The following is a 21,204-nucleotide window of genomic DNA, read 5'->3' on the forward strand; positions in this document are numbered from 1 at the left end:
TCCAGCACTTCCGAAGTGGGAAAAAAATACACAAGTAGCAAAAGCTAAGGTTTCTTGAATAAAAGATATTACGAGATCAACGAACAAGTAATTCTTCAGCACGTATCTTGTCCTAAATCAACCCATAAGCTGCACCAAGAAGAGAAAAAAGATGGTTGTGGAAGGAAGAATCCCCCCAAGAAAACACTACTTAACTCGAAGAGATCCATGCCACTCTTGCCCCTGACGTCTTCATATGGCGCACAAATTTTCCTTACTAGAGAAATTATATAATTCTTTCTTTGATAAAGGTTTTAACAGGTGGCAGCCACTGAGGCAGACAAATAACCCAGGCACCACCCTTAAATGAACACCAACTTAAGAAGAGCCATATATATACATCGAGTAGGATTTCTTGAGCTAAAATATGTGTACATGCAATGAAGATAACTAAAATATCATAAAAGAGAATTAGCAATAAAAATATGTATATGAGTTAGGATGTTTAAATAATTCTCCACAGGAAGCACACCATGGGAAAATTGAGTTCTTTTGTATTAAGACATGTATCACCTTACAAATTATCAGGAACTTTAAGCTTTTGGGTCCTGTGCTTGATGATCGGAAGCCACTGGCTGATGGTGCATGGATCACTATAAGCAGCAGAATCTGAGGGGTGTCCTTTCTGCACCATATTTGACTAATCAATGCTCCAAGAAAAAAAGAAAAAACTTCAAAATTTTCAAGTACAAAAGTAAACCTGTTTTTATTTCTTAGTTTAGTTAACTGAGGTGCCGACGTGGAGAGGATAAACAAAACTAAATTGAAAATACAAGTTTCAACAATGTCATGTAGAATCAGTCAGAAAAAAAAAAAAAAAAAGCTTGAAAAATTATGTCATATAGTTTCAACAATGCGTCCTGAATTTACACAGGATCAAAAGTTCAACTTCCATACTCCACTTCTGCAGTGAGTGAAAATCAGTGAATTATGACTTGCATCAAAGTTTCACAGCTGGGATTCAACTCAACTCAAAATAATAAATCTATCCCGAGATCACATCTGCCAGTTTTTTTTTTATATGAATTACATCTGCCAAAATTAGAATTCAGAAGCCCCGTAAGATGCAATCTGAAGCCTTGCATGTGATAAGAACTGAAGCCTTAATTTCAGAAATTGGCTGCACTTCTGTTTAGTGCCTGCCTGCCAGTTTTGACGAGTTTGAGTGTGGAGTGGTCTAACGACCCGGCCCAATAATTCTAAGGTCAGAATATTGATAGTTTTTGTTGGGCCTAAATTATATTTAATGGATTTTATTGGATAAGCCCACGAGCGATAAATTATTGAGGTGATTAGGAGTTTTAATTAAGCTCAATAACTAGGTTAAATCTCATTTATTATTTATTGAACAAGTTAAACTCTTTTTAGAATTTAAAGATCGGCCATTAGAAATTCAGAGCCCCTTCGGACCGGTTGGGCTGTTTTTCTCATAATAACAGCCCCCACACATAAACTGACACGTAGCCAAACTCACAAGAAATTGCCTGAAGGACATTCCAGCTGATTTCAGAAACAATCCAAAAGAGGCTCTGTTATACATACGAAAGGAAATGTAAAACCCTCGTAAACACCACGGGACAAAGACGAAGCTGCACCATACCAGCATTGTTGCCGCCAACAAGTTTCGTCGCCCCCCACTGAGGTATTTTCCTCCGTCGCCTCCCAATAAGGTCATTTCCTCCATCGCCCCCCCCCCCCCCCCCCCAAAAAAAAAATTCCTCATTGCTCCGTCGCCCACCACTGAAAAGCTTTTCCTCCGTCGCCCCCCACTGATTTGTGTTGTGCTCTGTTTGCTTTACTTCTATGCCCTGAACATGAACTTCTTATTTTGCTTCCAAAAACTAAATTTGAAAATTGTAAGACAATGTCTGTGTTCTCCTTTTCCAATAATATCACAGACAAAAAGACTCTTAACTCTGTCTTAACTACATGTAAAAAAAAAGGCCCAGATAAAGAAAGTGCATATGGAAAAAGAATCGATTGTTTCTTTCTACAATTTGCGTGTAGTTAATTGGGAAGAGAAAACTCTGTCGTCTTCTATTTGATCTCAATGATTCTTTTACATGACCGAATACTAAAGGAACCAAAATCCAAAACCCAAAAGGAAAAAAAAAAAATGAAACAAACAAAGGAAAACAGTCATCAAAATCCCTCTATGGAGGCCAAAAAGAAACCAAGCTTGCGCCACCACGCTCGGGTTCGAGTTCGTGCCGCACCGTGAGGTCAAGCTCTGTCGCGGCTCGAGGTTGAGTTTTGTCGCGGCTTTGGGTCGAGCTCCTTCGCACCATGAGAAACGGGGTTCGTCGCATTGGTTCTGGTCTGCTTTGGGATGGGGGCTTTGGCGGAAAAGGGAGAGGGCAAGGTGATGACCACATGTTGGGTATTCAATTTCTTATCAACTGTAGTCAGGCGCATAAAGAGGTAAAATGGAGGAGTTACGTGGCAATAGTTTATTAGTGGGCTGTTATTTGGGTATTAACAGATTGACCGGTGGGAAGGTTTTCTCTTAGAAATTTATTTCAATTTAAAATCCTCACTAATTGAAATACCCTACGCAGTCTCAGTCATTGCCAATCCAACATTGAATGAACTATTAGATCATGTTTTTAAATTCAAACTCTCTTCTTGAATGATCGTGACCAAGTCCAACTCGAACTCGAACTCGAACTCGTCGGCAGTCTCTCCCAAATCACTCTATATATATCTCCCTTCCGTGTGTTATTTGAAAAAAATCATAAACCTTCGTAAGTGTAGCAGATGAACCCAAGATATCCAGTCCAACACCGTGCATATCCCATGTTCACCATGCCAATAGCCTGCGTCATTCCTCTCACAACATCCCTCACGTTTTCTCTCTCCTCCTAGTTCACGTGATTGATTTCATGCCAGAAATATTAGATTAATGTTGTGAGGTAAGTAGCTTGATCATCACTTAGAATTAACATAAGTTAGCTAGTTATATATATTATTATTAAAGTTAGTTCTTTGAAAGCTAGTGTTTATGTACCACACGTCATGATATTTGCAAGAACGTCATTCATCATGTTTTATTCTGCATATTATAGTTATATATGTATTATACATCTCACGTTGTATAAAACACGTAAACTTTTATAAAATCAAATATAACATAAAAACAGTTTGATAATATGGTCATTTAGATGCATGGTACCAATGCGAATTTATGGGTGAACGTGCAAGACACAGACCTAAATGTGGTTCATTATAGTATGCTAAAATACTATTAGAGGCTCCCCTCGCTGCCATTGGATGTGGGGTGCACAACCTTGCACATAGGGTTAAGTGTGTGAACTACTATGATAAGTAAGATAAGTCAGATAAAGCCAAGATAAGTCATGCATGTCATAAGCATACATATGAATGTTCTTACTGAGTCATCGACTTATTTTACTTTGTTTTATATTTTTAAACCACCTCATGTCAAAATATTTATGAAGGTAGAGCTGCAGGACGAGACTTAGTCTAGGAAGGCGTAACAGTGGACTAGATCATGTACAGAGATTTTAAGTTATGATTTTTTTTTATGGCAAGGACTTTGAGAAATTTTAATAAATGCTTCAGTGCACTCTAATTTACGATTTCAGTATTTTAATTCAAAACGATTCTATTTATTATAGGGTTAGCTAATATTAGAGGGTTAGATAATATTTTGGGTTGTTTGATTTCTCCGTTGCCTTTGAAGTACCTGGGTCTTCCGCTTGGGAGTTTCTTTAAAAGCTAAGTCAATTTGGGAAGGAGTGCTAGAAAAATCCGAGCGTAGGCTGGCTGGGTGGAAAAAGGTACATTTATCAAAAGGGGGGCAGATTACACTTATCAAAAGTACTTTATCCAATCTTCCTACATACTAGCTCTCTCTATTTCCACTCCCCGTTAGCATTGCACAGAGGTTGGAGAAACTCCAGCGTCATTTCTTATGAAGTGGCATAGGAGATGAGTTTAAGTTTCACTTAGTGGGATGGGATAACGTATGTTCTACCTTGAGAGATGGTGGGTTGGGGGTTCAGGATGTGAGAGCTTTTAATAAGACTTTGTTGGGTAAATAGCTGTGACGGTATAACTATGAGAGGAAAACCTTATGGAAAGGGGTAATTGACATTAAGTATGGCAGGGAACATGGGGGTTGGTGCTCTAAAGAGGGCAGGGGGACTTATGGAGTGGGGCTATGGAAATTTATAAGGAAGGGGTGGGGCTCCTTCCTTTGTAATACCTGGCTGTGTTTGGGAGATGGTAGTAGGATCAGTTTTTGGACGGGAGATACGGTTTTAAAAGATGTTTATCCCACAATTTTTAGTATTGCATGGGAAAAAGAGGCTACGGTGGCTGATTTGAGGGTAATCAATCAAGGCTCACAGGAGTGGAATCTTAGCCTTATCAGGGATGCACATGATTGGGAAGTGAATGCTTTGATGGAATTCTTGAACCTGCAGTATAATGTGCCTATTGTTGCCACAAATGAAGATGTGATGGCATGGAGTCCTTCTAGAAAGGGGAAATTCTCAGTACATTCTTTTTATGAAGTTATTACCATACAACAAAGGCCCGCGGAAGAACATTTGGAGAGGTAAAGCACCCACCAAGGGCGCATTCTTTGTATGGACAGCAACACTAGGGAAGATTTTAACCATTGATAATTTTAGAAGACATGGCCTCATAATTGTGGACTGGTGCTATTTGTGTAGAAACAATGGTGAAACGGTGGATCACATACTCCTACATTGTGAGTTTGTTTGTGAGATATGGAGTCCTTCTAGAAAGGGGAAATTCTCAATACGTTCTTTTTATGAAGTTATTACCATGCAACAAAGGCCCGCGGAAGAACATTTGGAGAAGTAAAGCACCCACCAAGGGCGCATTCTTTGTATGGACAGCAGCACTAGGGAAGATTTTGACCATTGATAATTTTAGAAGACGTGGCCTCATAATTGTGGACTGGTGCTATTTGTGTAGAAACAATGGTGAAATGGTGGATCACAACTCCTACATTGTGAGTTTGTTTGTGAGATATGGAATTACTTTTTCAGCAGAATGAGAATAGCATGGGTAATGCCGAGTCGGGTGGTGGATCTTTTAGCAAGTTGGAGAGGGATCACTGGAACATCACAGATTGCAGCAGTGTGGAAGAGGGCTCAATTTGTATTCTTTGGTGTATTTGGAGTGAAAGAAATGCGAGACTTTTCAAGGATCATGAAAGTTCCTTGGAAGAATTTCGGAGTTTTTTTTGGAAGACTTTGTCTTTGTGGGCCATTGCTTTAGATTTTAATGGCCTCAACTTCCATGATTTTCTTATATCAATTTCTAGCTCTTAAATATGTGTATGCACATGTATACTTCCAGTGTACCTGAGCTATGCCCATCTTTATCTCAATAAAATTACTTATTACCTATCAAAAAAAATTTATTATAAGGAATCTTTGTACTCAGCACTTTCTTTAGAAAAAAGAATATATTTTTAAGTAGATTCAATAGTAGCACTCCGGCTCCTGTGATTTTCTAAAAAAATAACGTCTTTCTTAACTGTGGGGAGTGGGGTGTTATAAGTGGAGCCTAATGGGACATACTGCGGAGACAAGTCCTACATCGTTCAACGTTATCTCACATGAAATCTAGAGAAGAAAACTAAATTATAATTCATTGAAGAGTTGTTGGACCATTTATGTGCAGTCACCTAATCATAATTTCCTGGACTTCTTCCATCTAGCTTCCATTTTTTTAAGGCAATTATAATATTACTCTTGACCTAGAGTTTTTAGGTAGGCTGCAGTTTCTTTTTTTATTGGGTCATAGCAAGTCTTTTAGGCACTGCAAGCTAAATCACTGCTGACATTATATCAGAATGCCTCACAGGAAAGATTAAAGAACTAGAGGATGGCAGTTGCTTCTCTAAAACATACACAGCTGTTCCTACTTTTTCAATAGATCCTACACACAACAGATTAGGACCTGCTGTTCATAGTTCCACTTGTTCAATAGATCCTACCCCCAACAGATTTGGACCTGATATTCATACTCCAAAAAGACATGAGAGAAGACTGTGGGCTGGCATGATAAGTATTCCTGTGGGAAGGGGTACATGGAATTTTAAAACATTAGAAGCTTCTTATAAGAATAAGAGAATTTATTTTTATTCTAACCAAATTATCCCTTAGAACACCCAGAAAGTGGCAGGAGCACCTCTTTGACTCTCCACGGTCTCCGAGCATTGATAAACTATGGAACTTGTGAAAGATGGCAACTAGACAAATCATTCAAATACATAGACTTTTCTGAAGAGCAGAGACTAAATATCAGCTTTATCACCCTAACTTGACCAGAGAAAGTCATGATTTTGAATAAATGCCCCTCTTTTTTTTTTTTTTTTTTGTTCAGATGCATCTCTTGTAGATCCCTGAGTATTTACCCTCACGTCTATTCATTAATAATCTTATTAACTAATGAAAATAAATAATATTTTGCAGTAAACACATGCATGCAAGCTAAAATCCTCGCAAACATGAAGAGACAAAACTTACAGCAGATAAAGCTTCAAATGTCGCTTCTCTCCAGCAACTTTCTCGAAGAATGATGGGATTTTCACCAACTTCAAAGATGCAATGCATACGAGTGTCCCTTAGTCTCATAAGCACTCCATCAACTCTAAGCTAAAAGAAGAACAGAATCATGCTAAAACAGAATATTATAGAGTTGGAAAAACAGAAAGAGAAGCTATAGCGATGGGCTATGGGCCTGATGACCCTTTCAACCCCATAATTATGGGCTGGGAGGTGAGACTGTAGGTTCAAATCCTGTGCATGAGCTAACTACCAAAAAAGAGGAAGTGAAGCATATATACCTCCCATGTACATGGGTTGTCTACAAGAGTATTCCCGTATAATTTTTGGAGTTTACTAGAACAGAGTATTCCCTTTAAAAGCTTTTTTATTTATCAAACAGTAAAATATTGGCATGATGGAAAAACATTATCAATAAAATTATTTACATTAGCTATCTTGAGTTGAAGTGTAATGAACCAAGAAAGTTGACTCACCCAAAATCGTAGGAGAAGAAACCAACAGCTTGGCATGACTCTCTAGAAAAATAAAAAAATAACATGATCAGTCCTTAATCATCTCAAAGCTGGGAATAAATCATAGTGATCAAAATATGAGGAGATTGAAACGTTACCACTTTTACAGTTAACAGCGAAACTCCATTATCAGCCAATTCATCTTCATACAATACTACCTGTTCAGTTATGAGGGCTACTTTGGTCAAGTATCAATTTATATTCTAGGAAGAAAATATATGTGCTTCTAGTATCAAGATGTTCACCTCATCATAGAAGAGAATAGGCTCTTTTGATGCTAGTGAAATCAAATTAATTTTCTCCTCACAGTCCTCCCAATGCAGACTGCATTTCCGCTGAGAGGTTTCCTCTCTTCCACACTGACCATACAAAGCAACACAAACCACAAAATGTAACTATTATTTCAAAAACCATAACCAAAGCCATGATGAATACCATGAAAAATTGAAAAATGTTATAATTATCCATTTCTATTTCCAGAAAAATGTTAGTTTTACATTAAAAAACATGAAAGACTAAGAGAAAAGAAGGCAAGGGATGGGAAAGGGAACTCATTAAATTATTTAAAGCATAAAAAATCCCAATATATAAGAAAAGTCAAGACAGCTCTTTGTAACATGAAATCTTCGTTTTGGAAAAGGTTTTGCATAAATATAGAGAAAAAGAGCAAGCACATACCTTTTCTGTCTCTATCTCAATTGTTTCGCTTCCCGAATATGGTGTCGTGAATGTATAATCATAATCCAGTATCACCTGCTGGGAGGGCTTGCTGCAAATTCACAAGAGGTATTTAGGACCCACGAAAAAACTGCCAGCAAATGCTGCTGTGTAGACAATAAGATTGAATTGAAAGAACAAACCCAAATAAGGGGGACATACAATGTCTCACACTGAAGTAGGAAATTTAACAGTCCACTTAAACAGTATTCTTTCAAGTCTTGTACCATGAGTTGATGGTTAGCAAACTTGTGGAAATTTAGAGATATTTTTATTAGAGAGAGAACAATCCAATCATGAGGAACGGAAATGTTAGATTCATAGAATTCAAATAAAATATCACCTTTAATATGCTTATACTTCAGCGAGGACAATCTTATGGAAACAGCAATGACTCGGGGAAAATGCTAGCCACATGTGTGCTATAACCCTAAACAAATAGTCAATTTGAAACATGACTAGAATCACTTATAAAGTCCAATTTCACCCAGTATGTAGCCAATGTGTTAGCACCCAAGAATACCTTTGTAACCTACCCTCTCTGTGGGTTATTCATATTCCCAATGTGGGACTCAGGTGTTGCACATTACCCCTTTAAAATTCATGATGTCCTCCCTAAGGCCATGTCGTGAAATGCTCTAGTATCACTTGACCAGCCTTACTAAGTGGCTTTGATACCATTATTAACAACCCAAGGAAAGTACCAACCACATCTCCACTATAACCCCAAATACAGTAATCAATTTGAAGCTTCCCTAGAATTACTTGTAAAGCCCAGTTTAGTAAGTACCCAATGCAGGACTCAAAACCCATGACTAAATTTACAACCTACCCGCTCTACATGGGTTATTCATATTAACAATGTGGAACTGAGGTGTTACAATAACTTTTGCAACACCATCCCTCTTTATAATGGCATCACATTAGTAAGAATCTAATGTTTGATGCTATAATGCTATGACTGAAGCAATTAGATCTACAAAAAAATATAATACATAGAAAACCTAGCTTACCTTCTGAATTTCCATTTCGCTGCTGCAGGGACTTTAACTGGTGGCAATGCCTCCTGCTTCCAGCCATTTAGAGCATCAAATGAATTAAAATGGATTTTGATGCCACTCTTCAGATGTTTAAGAACCAAAGAACTCTCCCCAAAAATCATTTCTGGCAAGTGAGAAGTCCTAAGCTTCTCTTCCCACCTGAAAGCACAACATAAAGCATCAATACCTAATACCTACCTGGAAACTTAGGAGTCATATACTATTAACATATAAAGTTTCAAACGCCTCCGGAAACAAGAGTTCAATAAATAACACCAGTATGTTTATATGACAATTTCCACAAAAAAAAAAAAAAACTTTTTGTTCCGATGACTGCCGAATCGACGCCCTAACCCTTGGTAAAGGCAGGACTCGACGCCTGGTCTCTGTCACAATACCAAAGATGTTACCAGCTGAACTAAGCGTCACCTTCAATTTCCACACGACCAATTAAATTTCCCCCTAACATTTTATTCACATTCAAGAAAATTTGATAGATCACTGCTATTGGATGAATTGAAAAAAAAAATGCCTACACTTAAAGCAGAAAATATATGTTAAGTACGGATTTAAAGTATATATTTTACATAAGCCTTAGTCCGGATGAACAATGGACCGTCAAACTAAGAAAGAGTTGGAGAACGAATACTCGTATTCAATTTCCGGGAGCTAAATTGGCACAAAATGGTTCTGAAAAATAGTTCGACAATGTAATATCTACAAAAACAGATATTCGAAGGTAAGAGTTGCGAATTTGAAACTTTGTTTAACAAAATTTCACTCACAGCTGGAGGCTGGAGGAGTTGAGGATGGAGCGCTTGCGAGATTCGATCTCCCAGCCATGGATGCGCAGGCCGAATCGACCGTCTGTCAGGGGCACGGCCCCGGCGGCTTTGAGTTCCTTCTCGTCCGTCTCCACTTCCATTTCTTTCAACGGTTCAGCCGGTTTACTGCGGGGGCTGTTAAGACTTGGAGCTGCGATGAGTTTGAGTATTGGGTTACAGAAGGGTTGGGTTTGGGACTTTGGGCCTACCATAAGCCACCTCCAAACGGTTGGGCGGCTAGACCTGGAACCTCGTCCAATTTTGAAACCAGGGTATTAGGGGCGCGGACGAAATTAAATTAGAAAAAGGCTTATTAAATGCCCAAAGTTGAGTTGAGAGTCAGAGAGATACATATTTCTTGCGCCTTCCGGCGATGCAAATATGTCGTGGCACGCAAAGATGTCTCAATGATTGCCAGAACTAGGCTCGCAGATGCATGGGCTCTGAGCCCATTTGATCAGTCGAGGACGGACAAAAATCCCAACACACTTAACACGCAGCACGTTAAATTCACTCCTGCCTTAACAATATATAAAGATGGAAAATCATAGGTTACTATTTATTATTTTTTTGTATTTGATTTTTTTTTTAAATTTTTAATTTTACTTAATGATTAAGGTAGTGACTATTAATAAAATTATATATTCTTTTAATTTTTTTAATGATTAAAAATGTTAAAAAATACTTAAAAAAATGATAAAAAAGTAAAAAACTTCTAATCTTTTATAAATAATAAATGGGTAATAATAAGTAATAAACTCTCGAATACAAGGCCAAAAGTCGTTGAGCTTTTAACAAATGATTGTTTCCTCTTCTTCTTTTTTTTAGGTCACAGAATAGATGCTTTCTAGCTGTCTAATCCAACTTGTTGATGATAGAAGTAGATTGATAGATCATGTGAGCCCTATAATACTGCCCGTTGCTACTTTAATATCGTGTCTACATGGGCACACTAGATTATTCAACTCAATCGATTGTCAATCCCTTTTCATTAGAATAATGCTACTTTAATCCACGGAAAAATATTTATCATTTCTTGTCATATAATATAACACATTTTAAATATTTATATATAGTAACTTATAATTAATTACTTTATACGCAGTCTATAAATTGGTGAAATTAAGAAGACTTAAATACATTAATCGTGCATGCATGGTATCACACAGTCATGTTGCATGCGAAACACGCATTCGTGGATCATGTAGAGAAACTTTACAGGAAGTAAAAGAAACCACCCAAAAATCATATAATTAATTTTTTATTTACAAAAAGAAAAAGAAAAACGAAACATCTCAGAAAAAGTTTAACTTGTTGGTCAGGAAGATAGGAATATATTTTACGAACCACCCAGCATGGTGGCATGCATGTCACCTCCTTTCTCTCTCTGACAAAGCAACTTTAATCAAACGAGCCATAATGGTCCATCAGTCGTCAAAATCACCATCATAAAATAGGCTGGATTGCCATCATGAATAAAGAGAATTTCAGAGGATTGCCATCACGAAAACGATGAAAAGAATAATGACAAAAGGAACATGCAAAATAATTAGGAACTTAGATTTGTCTTGCACTTTTGCTAATTAGCACGTTGTTTATTTCTGATTTGACCAGGATTAGAATAATTTACTTGAGTAGTAGGTATTGATGATCATTTCCTTTACCGGCGAGAAGTTTCCAGTTGCTGGGATTATTAATTCGATTACTTTCTTCGACATGTCGACTGGTTAGAGAGAAGCAGTGAAAAAGGCGTTGCGACAATGTTAAAAGTGATTGTCGACACAAGTTCCCCCCACCCAAATACAACCCCCCCAGTCCCTTTTTCTTCTGTGCTTGATCAAAACCTCATAATTAATGGATAAGGTTAATCAAACAACTCTCTCTTTCTGGGATGAACTCAAGATCAACTTACAGCAGAATAAAGGTTAAATATCAGAGAGATCAGATTCTTTTGTGTCGGCACCTAAATGATATATATATATATATACATGCATATATATTGTATATTGGTCAGCACAATAACACCTTGAGTTTGATCATTTCCCACAAATACGAAGGAAGTTTACCCAATGATCAATTTCTGATCCTGCCGACTAATTTGAATTGTGTTAAGTTACATCGAACTTGTTTATTAGCCTTCTAGCTATTGATAAATGTTGTTCAAATTTTCAACCCAGATCTTTGATTTTTTTATTCAAATCCTGAATCCTTTCTTCCAGATATTGTCCCATACTTTCTGTTCCTTTTAATTAGTCTTTTGGTCTGATCATAATTTCTATGCCTTTTACAATGGTCAATGAAATTAGGGTTAGGTTGCAATCAGATTATAATTTTCTCCCATGCAATTAATCTATCACTAATTACCTGCTTGTTAGTGAGACTCTAACTAAAAGTAATTAGCTGCATGCATAGTAGTATAGACCAGATCAATTGCTGTGTGGGATCGCCTACTCCACTAGGTCTTGGTCCTTGAAAAAGAGACAAACGGGAGCTGGTTTCCCTTTCACGAATTTTCAAACCTAAACCCAAGTCAAGGGATCCCTATAACAATGGAAATTTCACAGCAACAACCAAGACTAGCAAAAATCTTACTTTTGAGTGGAAAGAAAAACTTTCACCCACTGAATACTGATCACGACCATATTACCTTTGACCAAACGACTAGAAAATTCACAGCTGACTAGAAAGTAAAAATCGATGTGCCCGCGTTAGAACTTGAAAAATGGGGAGCAGTCCGGCCTACCCCGCTTAGTTATATATACATACACCACGTGAATTTGGCTGCGATCGATCCAGAAGCGAGGAACCATCCAATTAATCCACTTTTAAGACCTTGGAAAGACCTTTCACGTGGATAATTTTTGAATATATAGCAAATGGACTTTTGACTTTCGTAAACGTGAGGCAACAACATGCTGGTTTTTGCTTTCCACCAAACTTCCTTGGTTCCACGTTTTCTCCACTTCGAAACACTTTTTTAATTCTTCTTCCCTTCCATTAATTAATAGAGTATTATATATATATATATATATTATTCTCTTGGGGTCCCCACTGTATATATATATATAGTTTTATGAAACGTATAAATATGATAATAAATCACAATTATTAGAATCTAAACAAATTAATCATGAACGGTCGGCTAATTTTTATAGTATTTTAATTTAATTTGCATGAGAATGAGATTGGTGATTATCAACTTGTGTAGTAGTACGGAAATCATACGGCACCATCTGATGATGAGAAATTGATCATCGTAACACTTCGGTGGGTTGGAGAAGAATTAGGAATTCATGTGCGTTTCATATTATTATTAACCGAAAATAATGTCAGTAGGATTTGTGGTCTGTGTTAATATTCATATAATTTCGATTCTGGAATAATTAATATATAATAGATTCCTTTTCGACTAAATTGTGAACAAAAAAAAAATATATTATTTTAGTATAATGCCTGCGAAACATCCTTCATTTTTTTAATATAGTCAATTTGACGTAATTAATTAATTTATTCGAGCTGTAAAATGACGCGTGCTCCTCTTTTTTGCCGCCCGGCCACTTAAAATCTAGGTTGTAAATATCTACATAAAGTAAATGAACTTTTTGTCCTTTCTTGGTTCACACCACATATAACACGATAAGCTAGCTTCTCGCGTACGTGTATTATATCGGCCACGTATGTCCGACCCTTTGCTCTCTATTTCAGAAAATTAAAAACATGATAATCGGCCAAAATGGGATTTGTCAGTATGCCTACGAGATTTGTATCAAACAAAATAAAGAATTTCTTGCATTTGAAACCTTCCTAGCTAGCTAGCACCTCAAGAAAGACTTTGTTGTAAAGTATTGACCAGTTCATGCAAATCCTTGCAGCTATATTTAAGTGATCGAGGCAAAGGCAAACATGCATGGGGTACGTGCAATTTATAATTTTTTCTGTTTTTTCTCTTAAGGATTTAAATATTCTCCTAATTTTGTCTTCTGCGTTCGATTTGTTATAAATTATGCTACATATATATATATACACGAGCCCACAATCATATTGCTCTTAAAATGCACTCGAAATACATATATTATATAATATCTGGTAACCGATGTAATTAGAATAGTGTTAAATTAAATAGCTAAATCCATAATTTTATATCATTTCAGGATAATTAAGACGTAGGTACTTGATCCTTGATCGTCAACTAAGGAGTACTGGCCGAGTTAGATAAATAAAAAAAATGGATAATCTTCGATCTTAGTGCAATATTCTATATGTTCAGTTGTATCTATGTAGGTGAAAATGAATAATATAATAGAGTGTTGTGTTCGATCTCAATTAGTTACCCAACAAAACCCTATTTATCTAAACCAAAGCAGCTTTTATAATATCTAAATTTGGTGAAACTGAAAGTGAGACTACCGTTTTCTCATGTCTGATCAATTTAGAACCAGAGCTAGCTTTTGGTCAAAGGTATACATTATGATCAGGCTGTGATGTAAGCTTAACCTAATTGGGCTACCTATGAGAGAGTTTGGTTGGCTAGGATGAGTGGTCCCCAATACCGACCCCTTATATCGATCTTACTGGCATGCAGCAGGGAGATGTACAGTAGTTGAGACGTCAAGGTCTCTAAAACTGCTATTTTCCATTAAAACGTAACCATGCAGAAAGCAATATATAGGAGAGAGGGGAAAATAGAATGCTCTTTCCCTTCGAATTCAAACTCCTCGATCCGTCTGATCTCCATTTCCATTGGACTGCATGTTTGACATCCGATGCTTGCTATCTAGCTTGGCAACCCAAATTTTGACAGAAACCAAACATCTATACTTTTTCAAACCGGCAAGAAGTCGATCGTGCATGGCGTGGCTGTTGGTGCACGCCATCAAAATTTGATTATGAATTATCAGTCTAAGGTAAAAGTCTAGCTTAAAAAATCAGTCTGAAAAGTATCGGCAACTTTTATTAATTCTATCTACGTATTGTGTTGATATTTATACATGTGTACTGATCATTGTCGAGCATTTTTCCACAATTTCGTGGAACATTCATGTTCACGTTGGATCAATATTCATGATTAGTCATCCCAACGAAACAAAAATTAAGAAAAAAAAAAAAATCGACTGCATGGAATAGTACTACACATGATATCGGCCTTACAAGGATCGAGAGGAAAAGACGTATGCTGACCTCAACAAGAGCAGCATTATTTTAAGGCGAATAACAAGGACTCTGTAACGGCGGTTTAATTACTTGCGTTTTAATACTAATGTATATCTGTTAACTTGTAATTATTTTACTATTATATGATTGTGACGGTTACAGACAGTCTTTCTGGCTATATATCTTAGTTATAGTCGTTTTGCTTAATAATTTAAAAATACTTCTCTTAACGTTATGTTATGCTTACAATAATAATGTTGCTAAGAACACATGACCTTTCTGAGACAACTTATAAATGGAGCATAGTTTCTAACCGGCCAACAGTGCGGCCGGCCCGGATTATAAAATTGTGATGAGACCACGCCACTAATTAAGCTAAGGTGCATGACATTAATTATTTTTATTTCACAAATAATGCAAGCAAATTTAGGTATTGAACGCTTCATGAATGTCTGTGACAATAATATTAATTGTATTAATACCAAAAGTTTCTAGGCAGATGTACAATGGTTTTTTAGGCATCAGTCTCACGTGCAAAGGCTGTAATAGAAGAAATTGCCTCCTACTCGGCCAACCCATCGTTGTCGATGACCAACACTATAACCCGAAAGCAGCCGTGTGGTTGGCTAATGCGTATGAACTTCCAAAACAAAGATGACAATCACATACCCTTCTGAGGCTCTTACCTCTTCCTCTCTCTCCCAATACGTCTTTGAATACCATGTATCTGTCATTGTTCTCAGCTGACATGGCGGTCACCTAAACCCCACATGCTAGCCTTTTTTTGGGCAATGTCTACGTGTTGCGGGCCCCCACCCTGTCCCCCCCGTGCCCCTACACTCGTTAGAGACAAAATTCGTTTTACTTTTCCACGACCCTCCGTATAGGTCCGTGACGTCCGTCGGCTTCCATCCAAGCTGCCTTTCTGTCCAGACCACTCCCTGGGCTCCACCGTGACATCTTCATGCGATTTGTCACTCCTCTAAATCCTATCCTGCCCCTCCACTATATAAATCCGACACCCGCAAACTCTAATCTCACCACAACCAGTCCTCTCTTCCCTTCTTCTAAAGCCCCTCCAACATTCAGATTCTCTCTCTCTCTCTCTCTCTGCGCTTTAAATTTATTCGTTCTTCTTTTGTAATGGCTGTTGATTCTGCTATCTCATCGCCGCTTGGCCCCCCGGCCTGCAAGAAGGACGCCAAGGCGCTCCAATTCATTGAGGAAATGACGAGGAATGCCGACGCGGTTCAAGAGAGAATCTTGGCCGAGATCTTGAGCAGAAACGCCGAGACCGAATACCTCAAGCGCTTTAAACTTAATGGCGCAACTGACCGCAAAATTTTCAAATCCCACATCCCCATGGTTACCTACGAGGATCTTCAGCCTGAAATCCAACGTATCGCTAATGGCGACCGTTCTCCTATTCTCTCAGCTCACCCCATTTCCGAGTTCCTCACCAGGTGAATCTTATGACCCAGCAACTCATTCTTAACCAAGCTTTTTAAAAAAATTTTTGAAAAAAAATAATAGAACAACTTTGATCGGTTCTAACATTTGTTTTTACGTCGAAAATCTACAGTTCTGGGACTTCCGCTGGAGAAAGAAAACTCATGCCCACGATTCAGGAAGAGCTGGATCGTCGCCAGCTACTATACAGCCTCCTCATGCCAGTCATGAACCTGTAAGTGCAAATAAAATAACAAGAAATCATAACGCGTTATATCTACTTAATGGGTTTTCTATTAGGCCGCCCCCTTGCCGAAGGATTCATTATATACTATTTTACGAGCTAAGTTTGATTGGGAAGAGATCGAAACCATGCGAGTAAAAGTTTAATTTTTTAAAAAATGTAATTAAAGCGGATTGAAATTAAGTTTATTTTTGTAACCAGTCATTTTAGTTTATTCTAACAAAGACCGTCTTTTTGTATGACAGTTATGTGCCGGGTTTGGACAAGGGTAAAGGGCTATACTTCTTGTTCGTAAAATCGGAGACGAGGACACCGAGTGGCCTCTTGGCCCGCCCAGTGCTAACGAGCTACTACAAGAGCGAACACTTTAAGACTCGACCCTACGACCCGTACAACGTCTACACGAGCCCCGACGAGGCCATCCTTTGCGCCGACTCGTTCCAAAGCATGTACACCCAAATGCTCTGTGGCCTCATAGAGCGCAAGCAAGTCCTCCGCCTCGGTGCCGTCTTTGCCTCTGGCCTCCTCCGGGCCATCAGGTTCCTGCAGCTCAATTGGAACCAACTAGCCCATGACATTCGAACAGGCACCCTCAGCCCGAAAATCACCGAGCCAGCAATCAAAGACCGTATGGTTCCTATCCTAAAGCCAAACCCGCAATTGGCAGATTTCATTACCAGAAAATGCTCGGAAGACAATTGGGAGGGCATTTTAACCAAAATTTGGCCCAACACGAAGTATTTGGACGTAATTGTAACCGGTGCTATGGCGCAGTATATACCTACGCTAGATTACTATAGCGGAGGATTGCCTCTCGCGTGTACAATGTACGCGTCATCGGAGTGCTATTTCGGACTTAATCTCAACCCAATGTCCAAACCATCCGAAGTGTCTTACACCATAATGCCAAATATGGCCTACTTCGAGTTCCTACCCCACGAGCCCAATGCCAACAGGTCCAGTACCCGTGACTTGCCTTTGAAACTCGTTGATCTTGTGGACGTGGAAGTCGGGAAGGAGTATGAGCTAGTGATCACTACCTACGCCGGGCTTTGCAGGTACAGAGTCGGAGACATTCTTCGCGTCACCGGCTTCCACAACTCGGCCCCACAGTTCCACTTCGTGAGGAGGAAGAACGTGTTGCTCAGCATCGACTCAGACAAGACCGACGAGGCGGAGTTGCAAAAGGCCATGGAGAACGCCTCTCAGCTCCTCAAGGAGTTCAACACCAGCGTAGTCGAGTACACGAGCTACGCCGACACGAAAACGATCCCGGGTCACTACGTGATATATTGGGAGCTCTTGGTGAAGGACCCTGACAACTCGCCGAGTGAGGAGGTACTGAATCGATGTTGTTTGGAGATGGAGCAATCTCTCAACTCGGTGTACCGACAAGGCCGAGTGGCGGACAACTCGATTGGGCCGCTGGAAATACGCGTGGTAAAGAACGGGACGTTTGAGGAACTCATGGATTATGCAATCTCGAGGGGCGCGTCCATTAATCAGTATAAGGTGCCGAGATGTGTGAATTTTACTCCGATTATGGAGCTTTTGGACTCCAGGGTGGTCTCGGCACATTTCAGCCCAAGTTTGCCACATTGGACCCCGCAAAGGAGACGGTAACTAATCTCTTCGGGGGCAACAAACCTGACCCAAATTGCAAGTCCACGGGGTGGTCAAACTTCTTGCATTTCTTTAGTTCTTTTATTTTAATCTTTCTTTATTTCATAAGTAGGTTTCATGGAAGGATAAAGGCAGTGTATTATGTTGTACGTGGGATTAGGACGTTTCAGGGTCAGGTTTTGTATTCCGGTTCAATTAACTAGCTTGTGGAAATTACGGATGTAACGTCACAAAGTGGTTCGTGTAGTACTGATCAGCTGTTTCTTTCATGTAGTGAAAGTCATGCACGTAGAATATAGACTCTATGTCTTTAGCAAACATCGATCTATTCACTGTATATAGCCCTTTCAGCACATGCACGTCCAGACAAACAGCAAATAGTAAAACATGCATGCAAGCAAGACAGACTAGTGTCAAAGAAGGACGAGGGTATTGCAACAGCATTAGCAAAAAGCTAGCGAGGTGAAGGATTTTGATTCTCTTTTACCTTCCTTTAAGACTTTGATGATCATGATTAGTTTGTGACTCGACGGCTCGCTAATCGCCCTATACAGCACTCGCGATCGATGGGCGCAGACACTATGACATCACTTGTTTTGGCTCTTTAATTGTTTTCTATATTACCCTCATGTTATGGTACGAATGACGTGAATGCAATTTGAATGAATCCACGGACGACTACAAGCAGACGACTGCAAACACTTTAGGGCTTTCTGCGCTTATCCGACAGACATTTGATCCTCCAATAATTTTAGAAATGAGTAATACTACATACAGTTATTTTTGCACACTCTCTGCGCACTCCACTGATATGATTGGTTAGATTAATTTTTTTTTAATACACAACCAATTATATCACTGGAGTGCACAAAGAAGTTCGTAAAAATGACTGCACATAAAATTTTCCTTTTAGAAATACCGAAAGTATCAGCAAGTTCCACAGGTGTCGCTTAACCAAAGGAAAAAAACAAATCTTGATTTCCAAACCAAGGAGTTGAAACATTATCTTTAGTTTCACGAATCACGATGGTGATGATACTGTGTCAAAGTCTTCATGATAGTAACTATACAGTCTATACTTTTAAGTAAAAATAAACATTAAATATCAAAAGAAAAATAAATTGCTCATTTGGGTGAACTGAGCTTGCTATTAATATATATATATATATATAAAATAAGAAAATATTCTAGTCATAAAAGTAATTGTTTTATAAATGAATTACTTAATCTCATAAATTGAAATGTCTTAACATAATCATTAGATTATAAAATTATTTTATTATAAAATATATTTAACAAATTAGATGAAATTATATTATTTTATAAAATTATTTTTATATTATTTATTTATAGATGTAACAGTACTCTATAATATATTAACCCTGGCCCATTGTGACGAGTAAGGGAAAGAGGTTAAAGCCTCATGAAAAACGTGGTTTACGGTTGGTGGAGCCAAGATTAAAGGGCACGTGATTTGGCCTTGCTTTCGTTAAAATACGACAAGGGGAATACTAGTTTTTCATTTTGAGACAACCGATGACCTTGTTAATTGGGTCAGAGACTCTTTAATTTGTTCTAGCTGCTAGAATTCAAGTATCCCATATGTACTTGAATATAAGCTTAATTAATCATATTTTTTAATTTTTTAAATACTAGCTCTTGATCCATCGAATAAAATGTCTCGGCATGCAAAAGGAGAGCCCGGGAAGCTTATATATATATATATATATACACACACATATGCATGTACGCATATATATATATATAAGTAATGTTATATCTCATATTTTTTTTTTATTTTCATCATATTAAATAAGATGCGATTCATTTATCCCCATTTGATGAAAAAGAATATGTAATAAATTATTATTCAATGGTGATAACTTGCCACATTATATTTAGTGGGATAAAAGTAAACTGTTAATATAATGTATAGAATTTTCTTATATATATATAAGGAGCTGCTAAAGATACAAAGAGATCTCACATATTGATATGACAAACTAACAGTGTACCAAGTCATTTTTATTTTTATTTTTTTCTCTCTATCTCCCTCTTTCTCCCTCTCTCTGTACTCTTCCCTTCCCCCCTCCCCTCCATTGGCTACCAATACAAACCATGCGACAGAGCAGGGCATGACAGAGTTATGGATCGGTGATAGCGAGTGTGCAACAATGGATCGCAATGGTGCGGTGACACTGTCGCTAATCTAAGCGACTGAACCACGGGAGTGCGAGAGTGATGAGAGAGAAAGAGAGATTGGAGAGAGGTGGCAGTAGGGCACGACGGGCTGTGGAGCGTGTGACGGCGAGCATGCGACAATGGAATCGCCTAGCCACGACAGAGACGATCCTGTCCTCGACTGCTTGGCCACGGGATCCTGCATGGGTGCAACGCCACACGGCACAACAGTGGCCGTTACTCCTCGGCTTAGTCCCGTCAAGGCTCAGCAAGGGTGCCGGCGACCACCATGTGGACCACCAATATTTTTTGTTTCCGGAGCAATGCCCCTGAGCAAGGCGCACCGCGGGCAACGGTGGCCGGCACGGGAGATAGAGCATGGGGGGAGGGGCCGAGAGGAAAAAAATTTGAGAGAAGAGAAAGGAAGAGGAAAAAATATAGGAGAACACGTGTCATACTCTTATTGTGAGACGTCAGTGTGTGAGATCACTTTGTGGAATCCTTTTGTCTAAAGTATTTTTCATATATATATTTATATTCTAGCTGATCCAGTTGATTAAATTTGCATATATAAACTATATATGCGAGAGACATGACTATATAGCTAGTTGGACTCATGTAACAAGTCTACAATATCTGATAAAACATAAATTGATATGATTGCATTTTTTGAAAGTAAAATTATTAAAATTACAAAAAGCAGTCTATTTGTAAATAAATAAACTTGCCTACTGATCCGTTAGGGAATGCCACAGGCACCATAGGCTTTTTGTGGAAAAGTTAGGATAATTTGATATCGACTAGTGTATATTAATGCTTGACTAATAATCTTCTTATAATTCCAATAATACT

General features: G+C 38.3%; 2 protein-coding genes across 3 annotated transcripts; one reads left to right on the top strand and one right to left on the bottom strand.

The window, feature by feature from the left end:
* Nucleotides 1–420: 420 nt before the first annotated feature.
* On the bottom strand, nucleotides 421–10,051 carry LOC122311252 (TIP41-like protein). Of its 2 annotated transcripts, none has more exons than XM_043125723.1 (8): nucleotides 9,666–10,041; nucleotides 8,854–9,039; nucleotides 7,802–7,892; nucleotides 7,369–7,482; nucleotides 7,222–7,281; nucleotides 7,085–7,126; nucleotides 6,570–6,698; nucleotides 421–664 (listed from the first exon to the last, which is right to left on the bottom strand). In XM_043125723.1, exons 1-8 carry the CDS (start codon nucleotides 9,914–9,916, stop codon nucleotides 554–556), a joined length of 984 nt encoding a protein of 327 aa, XP_042981657.1. In that variant the 5' UTR covers nucleotides 9,917–10,041; the 3' UTR covers nucleotides 421–553. The 2 variants fall into 2 exon arrangements, with proteins under 2 accessions (XP_042981657.1, XP_042981658.1); XM_043125724.1 differs by lacking the exon at nucleotides 421–664 and adding an exon at nucleotides 2,003–6,114 and having other exon boundaries at nucleotides 9,666–10,051.
* A 5,833-nt stretch (nucleotides 10,052–15,884) lies between these two features.
* LOC122310898 (probable indole-3-acetic acid-amido synthetase GH3.1) lies at nucleotides 15,885–18,489 on the top strand. Its single transcript, XM_043125136.1, has 3 exons — nucleotides 15,885–16,318; nucleotides 16,438–16,539; nucleotides 16,794–18,489. Exons 1-3 carry the CDS (start codon nucleotides 15,999–16,001, stop codon nucleotides 18,169–18,171), a joined length of 1,800 nt encoding a protein of 599 aa, XP_042981070.1. The 5' UTR covers nucleotides 15,885–15,998; the 3' UTR covers nucleotides 18,172–18,489.
* Nucleotides 18,490–21,204: the final 2,715 nt, after the last annotated feature.

This window comes from Carya illinoinensis, chromosome 5 (assembly GCF_018687715.1).
Source record: "Carya illinoinensis cultivar Pawnee chromosome 5, C.illinoinensisPawnee_v1, whole genome shotgun sequence".
NCBI classification, from domain to species: domain Eukaryota; kingdom Viridiplantae; phylum Streptophyta; class Magnoliopsida; order Fagales; family Juglandaceae; genus Carya; species Carya illinoinensis.